At 36.7% G+C, this 12,008-nt stretch overlaps 1 protein-coding gene across 1 annotated transcript; it reads left to right on the top strand.

The window, feature by feature from the left end:
* The first annotated feature begins 450 nt into the window (after window positions 1-450).
* LOC131150330 (uncharacterized) lies at window positions 451-9,950 on the top strand. The gene is made up of 2 exons (XM_058100974.1): window positions 451-2,422; window positions 9,699-9,950. Exon 1 carries the CDS (start codon window positions 1,091-1,093, stop codon window positions 2,336-2,338), a length of 1,248 nt encoding a protein of 415 aa, XP_057956957.1. The 5' UTR covers window positions 451-1,090; the 3' UTR covers window positions 2,339-2,422; window positions 9,699-9,950.
* The last annotated feature ends 2,058 nt before the right edge of the window (window positions 9,951-12,008 follow it).

Below are 12,008 nucleotides of genomic sequence, written 5' to 3'. Positions count from 1 at the left end.
TCGAATCCCAAATTAATCCCAACTCACCCCTCAACCCATTTCTGATTTTGTCAGACCTTTTTAGGTCTAAGTTCGAACCCATCTTTTCTTGATTCCATATGCTCAAAATGTGGGAGAACCAAGAACTTCAGAGAAAAATTGAGAGAGAAAAGAGATTCTGAGGTCTTCGTTCATACGAGCTTTAAAGGAGAGAAGAGAGACGGAACACTTTGTGAAAGATGGAGAGCTTGTAGATTGGAAAAGAAGTTGTCTGCTCGTAATTATTTTGAAATTTAAAAATAAAATAAAAAAATATTTTACTATTTACTTTCACCTTTTAAATCTTGAAAAATCTATAAAATAAATTATATTTTTTTGAAAAACTAAAAATAAAAATAAAAAATATTTTAGACAACTAAATAATCCCAAGATTCCCAAGAAACAAAAAGGATTCTCCGTAAAATCAAAAGGGTTTCACTTGCTGCAATTTGAATAAACTTATCACAAGAAGGCATCGTATTCAGATGTTTGTGCGCTTTGGTCTAGTAGTGGGGGAGGGTTTTTGAGAAGCCACCAGGATATGCCTTCCCTTACGCACTCTACAGCGGCAGAGCTCTCCCCAAATACAAAATGCAGCTTGTAATTCTACGAAGGGAAAAAATATATAGATATATAGATAGTGTGCAGTGAACCCTGTAAACGTCTTTGCTTTGAAATACAAATTCGAGGCCCAACTGTCCAAAAACCAATCGAGAATAAACCCAGCATCATCACTTTCCTGAACTCGACTGAAGAGAAATTTTTTTTTATTTTTTTAATTTTTTAATTTTTATTTTTGGAGTAGGAGTTTGCAGTTTATGTGCGTTTACTCTTAATTATGTTAACAATTGGGATTGCGTACTTGACCTCTGGATGGTGCTGGAAAACCTGGTTGTGATAAAATTTCCACCACCACTCATTCGATAAAATGCCCCACTGACTGAATCTGAGCTTTGATGTTACAGGTTTGATTTCAAAGAAGAAAGCAAAGAACCAACTTGCAGTTATTTGGGAAATAAGCGATGATCTTCTGGATTCTGGGAAGGACTATCACATTGTAAAGGACTTTTCGATGGCCTACAAACATGTACAAAAACTTCTCTATGCCCCATTGCATCTTAATCACAAGCCAAGTGGAGTGTGGCATTATCACTACTCAAAGGAATCCCATGAGGAGATTTTGCCTTCTGATTGGTATGTGAAGGCATTTCCGAAGATAACAAGATTGTCCCACCAGCTGAAAGACGTGGATTTGATTGATGGAAGACTAGTTTACATAGATGATAATTCAAGAATCATTGATGATCAAGTCAAAGAAAGAATGTATGCTTTCAAGTCACTGGCTAGGGCATTCCTAGGGTCTGCATCAATGCAGGAATCACTGAACAATGTGATGTCCTCTTCCGCAGGTGGAGAATGTTCTCCAGTTGTTTGTTTCAATAAACAGATTGAAAGAGAGCCCATTACTATAAAGTCACTCACCAAAGTGTGCCACTTTCTAAACATTTCTGCACAACAAAGGAAGTTTGTGCGTCTCACGATATGCCCACAGGTCACACAACACCGGGTATGGACAGGAGCACTAGAGGAAATACTAAGGGGCTTGAAATCTGATATGGAGTCTTTGAATCATCAGTTGTTCAGCCAAGGTACCCAGATGGGTCACCAAATACTCTCTAGCTGTCTAAAGTTTTTGGATGACAAAGCCATTTCCTATGACCCTGACTCCACTTCGTGGATGCGCCTTGCACCTGCCAAAATAGTTGATTCCCCTGCTAATAAATGGGAAGAAGTTCTTGATATGTTTAATGATCTCATCAAATCTTTAAGAAATGAAGAAGAGTTACAGTTTCATGTGTCAAAGCTTGAGGTCATGAAAGAAGGGCTTGCTCAGATCAAGGATGTGTTAATAGATAGAAATATTGGGTACAAGGAGGCTCGACATCAAGAGAGCCTAGTGCAAAAGAAGCTTTCCAAGACATTAGGTCATTCATCCAGATGTTTGTTCACACTTCTGCAATATTACCTCTGTGGCAGTATTACAGATATTGAAGTAGAAATATGTGGCGGGGTTTATGGGGTAGGGATGGATAGGTATTGCTTGTGCATGGGAAGGATTTTAACTTCTAACCAGGAGAAGATGGTTTTGAATGGGGTTAAGCAGTTGGACAGGGCTCTAGGGCTTTTCAAGTTTATATGGGAGACAGCAAGGATGAAAGGAGTTTTAGAGCTGCAAGGCCATTTATGGTGCGTTGGTGCGGAGAAGAAGACAATTGCATATAAAGGAAATAAGTTTTTTGTACATGCAATTACTCTCTGATCAAAGGACTGCAGGATGGAGTTCGAAGAGCATTTTACTATTAGACAATGGATGATGATCACTGAAAGCTAGTAAAAAATCCAGGCATGTTATCTAACTCTACCAATTGAATTGATATTCATTTATAAACATATCGTTATCTAACTCTACTAGTTGAATTGATATTCATCTATAAGCTTAGCAAATGCACTAATATCATTCTTTGTTCTAATTACATGACTTTATAACAATTTTTTTCATTAATGTATCAGAATGGTGCAACACAATCAAAGAGCAGAATTCTATCACAAAACCTCTTTTTGACACTAATGTTTGAATTGTTTCTTTGCTTATGAACAACACTGAAACTGTGACACCACAGTGTAGATATTTAGCTTTAATTTTCATATTTATTAATTATTATAAACTAAACAAAATGTAAATTACGATGGATAAAACTGGATAGATGTTATAAAAATGAAACATCTACTGCTGCAAATATCATTTCAAAAGTGTTAGAGAGGTCTATAGAATTATTGGTATCACCTACACCATCCAAAGAGTGCCGGGAAGATTCGATTAAACATAAACAAAAGCATAAAATCCAAATAAGAATCACAATCACAGCAAACCAATCTAAAATACTAACTCTGGGAGCACCAGGGAAACCCCCTAAGATTTGAAATATCAAAGAACAACAATGACACTTCTTTTAGTCCAATTAGGCAATTATTGTTGGAGGCTTAAGTAGTGCAAAGCCTCCAATGGTACTGAGACCATAAAACATAGTAGAGCCGATTATAAAATCTGAAATACCTAGAAGGTGTATTTGATCATGTGTAGTACTCGATCTATCAATACCTTTCTTTTATGTAACTTCTGAACTTATACAGCTGCCCCTACCATTTATTGGATTTAGGACAAATTCATTAAAACTGATAACTTAATTCGGTAACTAATTAGATGAAGAAGAGATAGAAAGAGAGATTGATGTCTACTCCAATCATGTTCTGTAGAAACTCTCAGATCAACCATTCATTGCATTTTGACCATTACATCCTGATTTAAACCGATTTCAACCATGTATGTCTTGCTGTGTGTCTCCATGCAGGGAAAGTCGTTGCCAGTAGCCCATATTTTGAATCCTATAAAGTTTTGTATTCAATCTTATGATGAATGTGATTTTAGTTAAGCTATCTAAAATTAAAATCTTACAAATAATCTAACCCCATGTTTGAGAATTTGGAAATTTTAGTCCTGAGATTTAGATTTGTATGAATTTGTACAAAACTTTCTACTGTCATGTATTACACTATTCAAATGCTCACAAATTCAAATTCAAGACTTGAAAAATCCATACTTGTAAACATAATCTAAAAATATTTTTTTACCACGTTACAATTAAGAACCATATTAATTATTAAATACCATATTAGGCAACCTTACTAAATCTAATGTATCCCATTTTTATAGTCCACTATCAGTCTTAAAAATGTAAAAAACTATAGTTTTTAGATCATCTACTAGTAGTTCGACACGTGTGTGTGCATGTGTGTGTAATAATCCTATTTAATTATCAGATAGCAATCAATTGAATTATCAAAAACCACATAATCTTTAATTAAGGTAAGGCTTAATAACAAAATATGGACCTTAGAAAAGGTAAGGCTTAATAACAAAAGAAATCAAGCACTTAAACAAAAGTAGAAATTAAAATTTAAACTTTTAACTTGTTGCAATTTAATTAAGACCTAAACTATCATTAGTGTTGTAATGTGGAACCATCTAACGGTTGTTAAATCTTCGGTAGAATTTTTACATGTTAAATACAAACTATTCAGTGAGAGCTTATTTAAGGCTTTGATGAATATAGACACTATAAAATGTAAGGTCAGTTGTTCGAGTTGGTGTGGGCAGAGAATAGAGAAGTTATTTGTGCGGAATTCAACTTTCTAAGTAAATTGAATTTGGAAGCAAAGTTGTATTTCTTCTTGACGTCTCTAACAAAGTCTTACCTTGTTCAATATTGTAATATCTTGGCTAAGTAATCCTTCACTAATTCATGCTCATTATAACGCATGTTGAATGAATTATTCATATGCAGCACTAATTTTAGTGTTAAGAGTTTTAATTACAACTTTCATAAAACGCACAGGATTTCTTTTTTTCCACGATCAGTCCCAAAGGTTGTGTATAAGGTTATCTAGTTCCCACACCAGGTGGTTTTGGAACATCAAATATACTTAGGAAAAAAGTTTATAGTATCAGCAAATTAGCTGAACCTTTCATATTAACAAACATTGATGTGGCCACATGCAATTTTAGAAAGAGGTTTTCACAATTGAATTGGAAGCTTCATTTATATTTTACTATCCCAACAAATTTGAATCAATTTTGTTGATGCAAATGCATAACGGAAACTAAACCATTGAACTCGAAACAAGCAATGCAAACACTCAATGATGAACAATACGAAAATAGCAATCAATTACAAAGAATAAACAAAAACAATAATCAAACACACAAGATTTATGCGGTTAAGCAATTTGCCTACGTGCACGAGAGCAATGATTGAATATTTTACTATCACAATGTCAAGCTTACTTCTAGGGTTACAAATATTGATTAAATACGAACCCTAAGCGTACAGGAACCTTAGAACCTATTTAAATCATCGTTGTAGTAATTCCTAGAGGAAAATCCTCCAATCCCCTTAATCTACTCATCTCCCGATTAAAAAATCGTAACTTGCACCAAACGAAACTATCAACGATTTCAGCCAAACTGTCGACGGTTTTAGGTAAAGAGCTGAATTCTATTAGCTAAACTGAAATCGTTGATGGTTATTAGGAAACTGTCAACGCTTACTGCAACTAGCTTCCTTGTTCTTCACATCATGATGTTTTTCTGGTACATGTGTTCCACTCAATATAAGCCACATCTCCAACAACCTCCACCTTGGGGAATATTCACTACTTAGGGGAAATCCAAAAGCATACCTATTGCTCCACCAGGGACCATAGATTGGGATCGTCTCTCATCTAGCACTTGGAGACATTGATAAAGTCCAATAAATACTTGAACTTGTCCGTTGTAACAGACATTGTCAACATATCAACTGCAATGTCAGATGTGTAAACCTTCTCAAGTAAAAGTTCACCTAAAGCAATAAGTTTTTTGACCCTGTAAAACCGTACATTAATGTGATTTGTGCTCGCATGATACACTTGATTCTGCGCTAAGTATATGGAACTCTGACTATCACACTGCAGCCGAACTCCACCTTGCTGGATACCCAGCTCTTTGACCAATCACGTGAGCTACAACGCTTCCTTGGCAGTCTTAGCCACTATCATGTACTATGACTCAGAAGTAAAATAAGGCAACGAGTGACTGTACCATAGACCTCCAACAAATAAGTCCTCCCACAAGGGTAAATACGTATTTTGTGGTAGAGCTCCTATCAGCCAAGTCTCCTGTGTAGTCAGCATCTACGTATGCTACCACTAATAGATCACTCTGTTGTCTATTGAACATGATGTCATATCCGGTTGTACCCCTCAAGTACCTAAGAATCTACTTGATCGCATCCCAACGAAGTCGACCTAGATTCGAAAATAACTTGCTTACCATGCTGACAGCCTGTGTCAAGTCCAATCTTGTACATATCGTGACATACATCAGACACTCCACTGCACTAGCATAAGGGACTTTCGACATATTACTAACCTCATCATCTGTCCTTGGGCATTGAGCGGTAGACAACCTGAAATGACTCATCATCGATGTGCTAACCGGTTTAGCATTATCCATGCTAAACCTCTCCAGCACCTTCTCTAGATAGCTGCTCTAAGATAACTATAGTTTCCCTGAAGCTCTTTCCTTGTGAATCTCCATGCCAAGAATTCTCTTGGTTGTACTCAAGTCTTTCATATCGAACTATTTTCCCTAGAGAGTCTTTAACTGATTTACATTAGTCATGTCTTTAGCAGCAATCAACATGTTGTCAACATACATCAACAAAAATATGAGAACCGTCCTTAAGACTTCTCACATAGACGCCGCAATCGTATTCACACCTCATGTAGTCAATACAGATCATATAGGTGTCAAACCTTTTGTACCACTGCCTTGGAGACTATTTCAGCTCGTAAAATGATTCCTTCAGTTTATAAACTAAGTGCTCCTGTCCAGGTTGGCAAAATCCTTCTGGTTGTGTCATGTAAATCAGTTCTTCTAGATCTCCGTTGAGGAACACTATCTTTACGTCTATCTACTCCAAATGCATATCATGTTACGCCACCAGTTCCAACATTATCCTGATGGAAGTGTGCCTAACCACAGTGGAGAATATTTCATCATAATCAACTCCCTTCCTTTACGATTATCCCTTTGCTACCAAACGAGTCTTGTACTTCTCTCTTTCCTTTTCTGAAATTGTTTCTTTCTTCCTGTATTCCCTCTTACATCCAATTGTCTTCTTCCCAACAATAAGCTCCATCAAGTTCCACGCCTAGTTCTCATACAACGATTTAATCTCCTTTACCATAGCGCTAATCCAACTACCTTTCTCTTAGTTGTGCACAGTCTTTTGAAATGTAGCAGGATCCCCGCTGGTAGTTATAAGCGCATAAGACACAAGATCGTCAAAATCGTACCTGGGGGGTGCCCTGACGATGTGTCTAGGTCTATCTACAGCTATACTGAGACGCGGTTGCTGATCATCTGAATTAGAATTCCCTGTGTTCTAAACCTTGTCATCTCCACCTTGAGTTTCTGACTCCACTTGTACTACCGGCTAATCTCTCGAGCTAGAACTCCCTGCATTTCTGCCTTGAGTCTTTAACTCCATATGAATGGCATGCTTGTTGCTGCTGCTATTTTCTGGCACATGTTTCTCTATTTCCACTTGAGTATGCCGCAACATGGCTTTCTCATCGAAAACCACATCTCTACTGAATACCACTTGTTTGTCAATGGATCCCACAACTTGAACCCTTTCACGCCTTTCTGATATCTCAGAAAGGTGCATCGTCTAGACTTTGCCTCAAGTTTTGATCTCTTCTTACCAGAAATGTGCGTATAGGTTGGACACTCAAATACTCTTAATCTAGAGTAGTCTACCTCGTTACCTGTCCACACGTCCTCAACAATTTTCCCATTTTGTGATGCCCTTGGTGATTTGTTTACCAAGAAACAAGTAATACTAACCGTCTCGGCCTAGAAATTCATAGCAAGCCCAACATTTAACCTGAGAAATCAAGCCCTTTTAGCTAGGGTTTGGTTCATCCTTTCCGCCACACCATTTTGTTGTGGTGTCCGACGTACTGTAAAATGTTTTCTTATGCCATGCTACTTGGAAAACTTTCTAAAACCCGAGTTTATGTGCTCAATAATGTTTTCTGTCCTGAGGAACTTATTCTTTCTCCTGGTCTGGTTTTCCACCTCAACTTTCCACAGTTTAAATTTGGCAAACTTCTCCGACTTGTGCCGCATGAAGTTCACCTAGACCTTCCGTGAGTAATCATCGATGAAACTCATGAAATACACATGTTCCCCTCATAATGTCACTCTAATCGACCCCCAAACGTCCGAATAAATGTTGTCTAGTATTCCCTCCGCCTTGTGCGTGACTATCACAAACCCTACTCTGCTTCCCAAGCATACAGTATTTTCGGAACTCCAACTTACATAATTTGACCTCCTTCAAAAGATTTTTCTTATGAAGTTCCTTCATCCCACACTCACCCATATACCTTAAACGCATATGCCACAAAACGATACTGTCAGACTCAGACTCTGCGGCTACAGCTCTGCCTACAACCATAGTACCCAGCAATGATATATATATTACCCAGCACTCTCTTCCCCTTCATCATGATTAGAACGCCCTTTACAACTTCATTACCCCACTTTCAGATTTGTAACTAAACCTGTTACAATCCAAGGTGCCTAATGAAATCAGATTTTTCCTTAACTCCGATATGTGCCTAACCTTACATAATGTCCTCACCGCACCATCATGTATCTTGATTTTGATATGCCCCATCTCGACAACTTTGCACGCAACATCATTTCTCATAAAAAAGGAACCATAACTCACCAATTTGTACGTAGTGAACCAGTGTTTGTTAGTCATCATATGATAAGAACACGTCGAGTCTAGGATCCAAGAATCTGCGAACTCATGCGACCCAGATGAAACCGAGAGTATATCACTGTCATCGCTCCTAAAGTCTCCTTCTTCTACTACATTTGACATGTTTGATGAACCTTTTGCATTCCCCTTCATCCTTTCCAGACAATCGGGTTTTATGTGCCTATTTTTTCGCACTTAAAACACCGCACATCCTTCCTCTTCCTAGATTTAGACCGAGACCTATGGTTGCTCAATCCACCCTAGAAGTTGCCTCTCCCACGATCCTGATTAACTTTCGCCACGAGTCCTTCACCTTGTGAACCCTGATCGATGGTCTTCTTCTTTTGATGGAACCCCAACAATGCACTCATGATATCCTCCAACTCCATGATTTCTTGCCCCCTTGCTAGAGTCGTAACTAGATTCTCGTACGCCGAAGACGTAGGTAACGAATTCAGCAGCATCAATGCTTTGTCTATTCCTCGAACTTTACATCAACTCGCTTCAAATCACTAATGATCTGATTTAATGTGTTGATGTGTTGAGTCTGGTCCGAACCCTCTGTCATCTTAAGCCAATATAGTTTTTTACTTAAGATACAACTTGTTCTTCAATAACTTGGTCATGTACCGTCTTTTCAATTTCAGCCAAATCGCTATCGGCAATTCCTCATCCATGACATGATACATCACGTCATCGACTAGACTATGTCTGATAGTGAACACAGTTTTCGCGTCCAACTCCTTCCAACTCGTGTCGTCCATGCCTTTCGGCTTCTTTCCATATAGTACCTTCACCATACCTTGCTACACCAGCAAGTCCTTTACCCTCCTCTACCAAAGTTCGAGGTTTATCGTTCCATCAAACTTATTAACTTCGAATTTCATCAAAGAGATCCCAACTATTGCAAACCAATAGCACTGATACTAATTGTTGATGCAAATGTGTAGTGGAAACCAAACAAATGAACTTGAAACAAGCAATGCAAGCACTCAATGATGAACAATACGGAAACAATAATCAATCACAAAGAATAAACGAAAGTAATAATCAAAGACTCAAGATTTACGTGCTTTGATGATTATGCGCTTAAATTGCATAATTAGGTGTTTTAATTCATGTATTACGAATTATATTTTTAATTAAATGTCTAATTACTCTCAATAATTTAACATTGTGTTTTATTTATAATATTTGGATTTTATTGAGTAATTCATGAATTTCTTGTATTTTTTATTGCAGGTCAACTATTGGAAGCTAAAAATCGACATTACTCTGTAATCTGGGCGTAACTTTCTCATCCAAGCTCCAATCGAGACAATTCAAAATTCTGGGGAAAGCTAAAGAAGTGCTCTATGACTTTCATGTTTTGAGTTTTGAGAGATACGTACTTTAGGAAGGTCAAAATCCCTTTTATTCGCTGGCAAAGAACAAAAGAAGAAAAAAGAAGAAACAATACAAGAAAAAAAATATAAAAAAATAAATATTTTGGTTTGATTTGACTCAGCCATGCAGCCAGGTCCTTTCCTTGTGCGCTGGGTAGGGATAGGAAGGCTTAAATAATTTTTTTCTTCAATTTCAACAGTAGCACCCCTCTTCCTTCTCTCCACTCTCCCTCACGCACAACACTTTTCTCTCTCTAGCTCTCTCCTCTCTTCCCTCACTCTTGGTCTCTCTTTCTCTTCCTTTCTTCCTCTCTCCCTTACCTCTCTCCCCTCTCTTTGTTGCTGTAAGGCCACAAAGCCGAAGTCTTGCTGCTGTAAACCACAAAGCTAAGCCTCCAAGCTGCTCCAAATCGAGAAGGCTCCGTCCTTTGTTGCTGCTAAAGGTCCCAAGCCGAGAACCCTTCCTCTGTTGCTGCCCGTGAGCACCCAGCCCCTGCTCCTTGCTGCTGTGCTGGAGAAGGCCAACCTGAAAACCCTTTCTTCCTCCCAAGTTGCTGCCTCTCCCCGCTACAACTACTACTCCAACAATGGCCAACTCCTCCTCCTCCTCCTCTCTCTCTCTCTCTCTCTCTCTCTCTCTCTCTCTCTCTCTCTCTGTTTTTCTTTTGTCTTGTTTCCTTAGTTCCTTTTGTCATTGCTTTTAAATAATTGGATAATTGTTAGTTTTGGTAGAATTTTATTTAAAGTTTTAATTTGTAAGTCTTTTTTGGGTGTTATTATTGAAGTTTATTTAATTTCTTTCTCTCTTAATTAATATTAGCATTAGATTTATTTTTTTTTCCTTGAGTTAATTTTTACTTGATCAAAGTTCAGTTTGGTTCTTGACAAAAAAAAAAAAGAATAAAATACGAAAAGAAAAAAAATACCCTCTTTTGGATTTAAATTTGGTTTTTTGTTTTAGAATTAAATTGTGTTGGGTTTTTTTTTAAGTTAAGTATAGTTTAATTAAAGTCCAAATTTTTATTGTGTTTCCGGTTGTCGTTAATTGTTAAAGAGTTAAATTTTCATTCTTGATTGCATTCAAGTTTATTTCTTTTTGTATTGATTGAGGTTGTTAGAATTGCATGTCAATTACGAGTTTGTGTTTCATTAAGTGTTTTTTTTTATTAATTGCGCGCTTAAGCTACATAGGAAAGTTATCGTCTTTAATTCTTGTCTGAAGTTCAACTAGGATTCAATTCTTGCTTAACTATTAAACGTAAGATTTCCATTTCTCATTGTTAAAATTAGTTTGTGTTAGGATTTAGACTTTAAATTGCGTGTTCTTTTAATTCGTTAAAAAGAAAATCTCAACATCTCAGAAACCCAAATTTGAACTATGTTCAGTGACCTTTTTGTTTCTTATTATCTTATTGGAATTATGTAAAATTTGAAATTAAATTGTATTCCCTGATGAGACAATTTAACTTTTGGGTTAAGTATTATACGACTGAACTCCTATACTTGGAATAGTTTATGAACTGCTTATTTTTTAAGTGAGTCAAGTTTTTGGTGTTATTACTGGAAAGTGTTAGATTTAATTTCAAAATTTGTGTTTTTCCAATTATTTTTGTTTTTTAATTTTAAAAAATTAAAAATTTTAAATAAAATACAAAAAAAATATAAAAAATATAAAAATTTTTAAAAAAATTTATCATGCTTGTTTGTTGCTGTGTTGGTGAATTTTTGTTGTTTGCATTGATGTTTGATGCTTTGGGTCCGAGATATTTCGAATATACTGTCTAAAATTTCACTTAGCACCAGTAGTGACACATAGAGTACAAAATTTGATTGTTCTCTTGTTACTTTTACGAGTGATTTTGAAATTGATTTGAGTAATCTATTTGAAGAATTCTTTGAGGAAGTTATGGTCGCACTTGCACCCTTCCTGCATTGTGTTACGACAAGATGCACCGAACTTCACAATTAAGCATGATATGTTATCTGTGATACCCCAGTTTCACGAGATGGATTTTGAGAGTCCATACCAGCATTTGACAAATTTTGAGTTGGTCTGCACCACTTTCATCAATAGGGTTGAACCCAATGAGTATATCAAACTTCGTTTGTTTCCCTTTTCTTTGAAAGATAAGGTAAAAATTTGATTTAATTCTCTGAGATCTAACTC

The sequence above is a fragment of the Malania oleifera genome, chromosome 3 (assembly GCF_029873635.1).
Source record: "Malania oleifera isolate guangnan ecotype guangnan chromosome 3, ASM2987363v1, whole genome shotgun sequence".
Taxonomy (NCBI): Eukaryota; Viridiplantae; Streptophyta; class Magnoliopsida; order Santalales; family Ximeniaceae; genus Malania; species Malania oleifera.
This window is presented reverse-complemented; position numbering and strand designations above follow the sequence as displayed.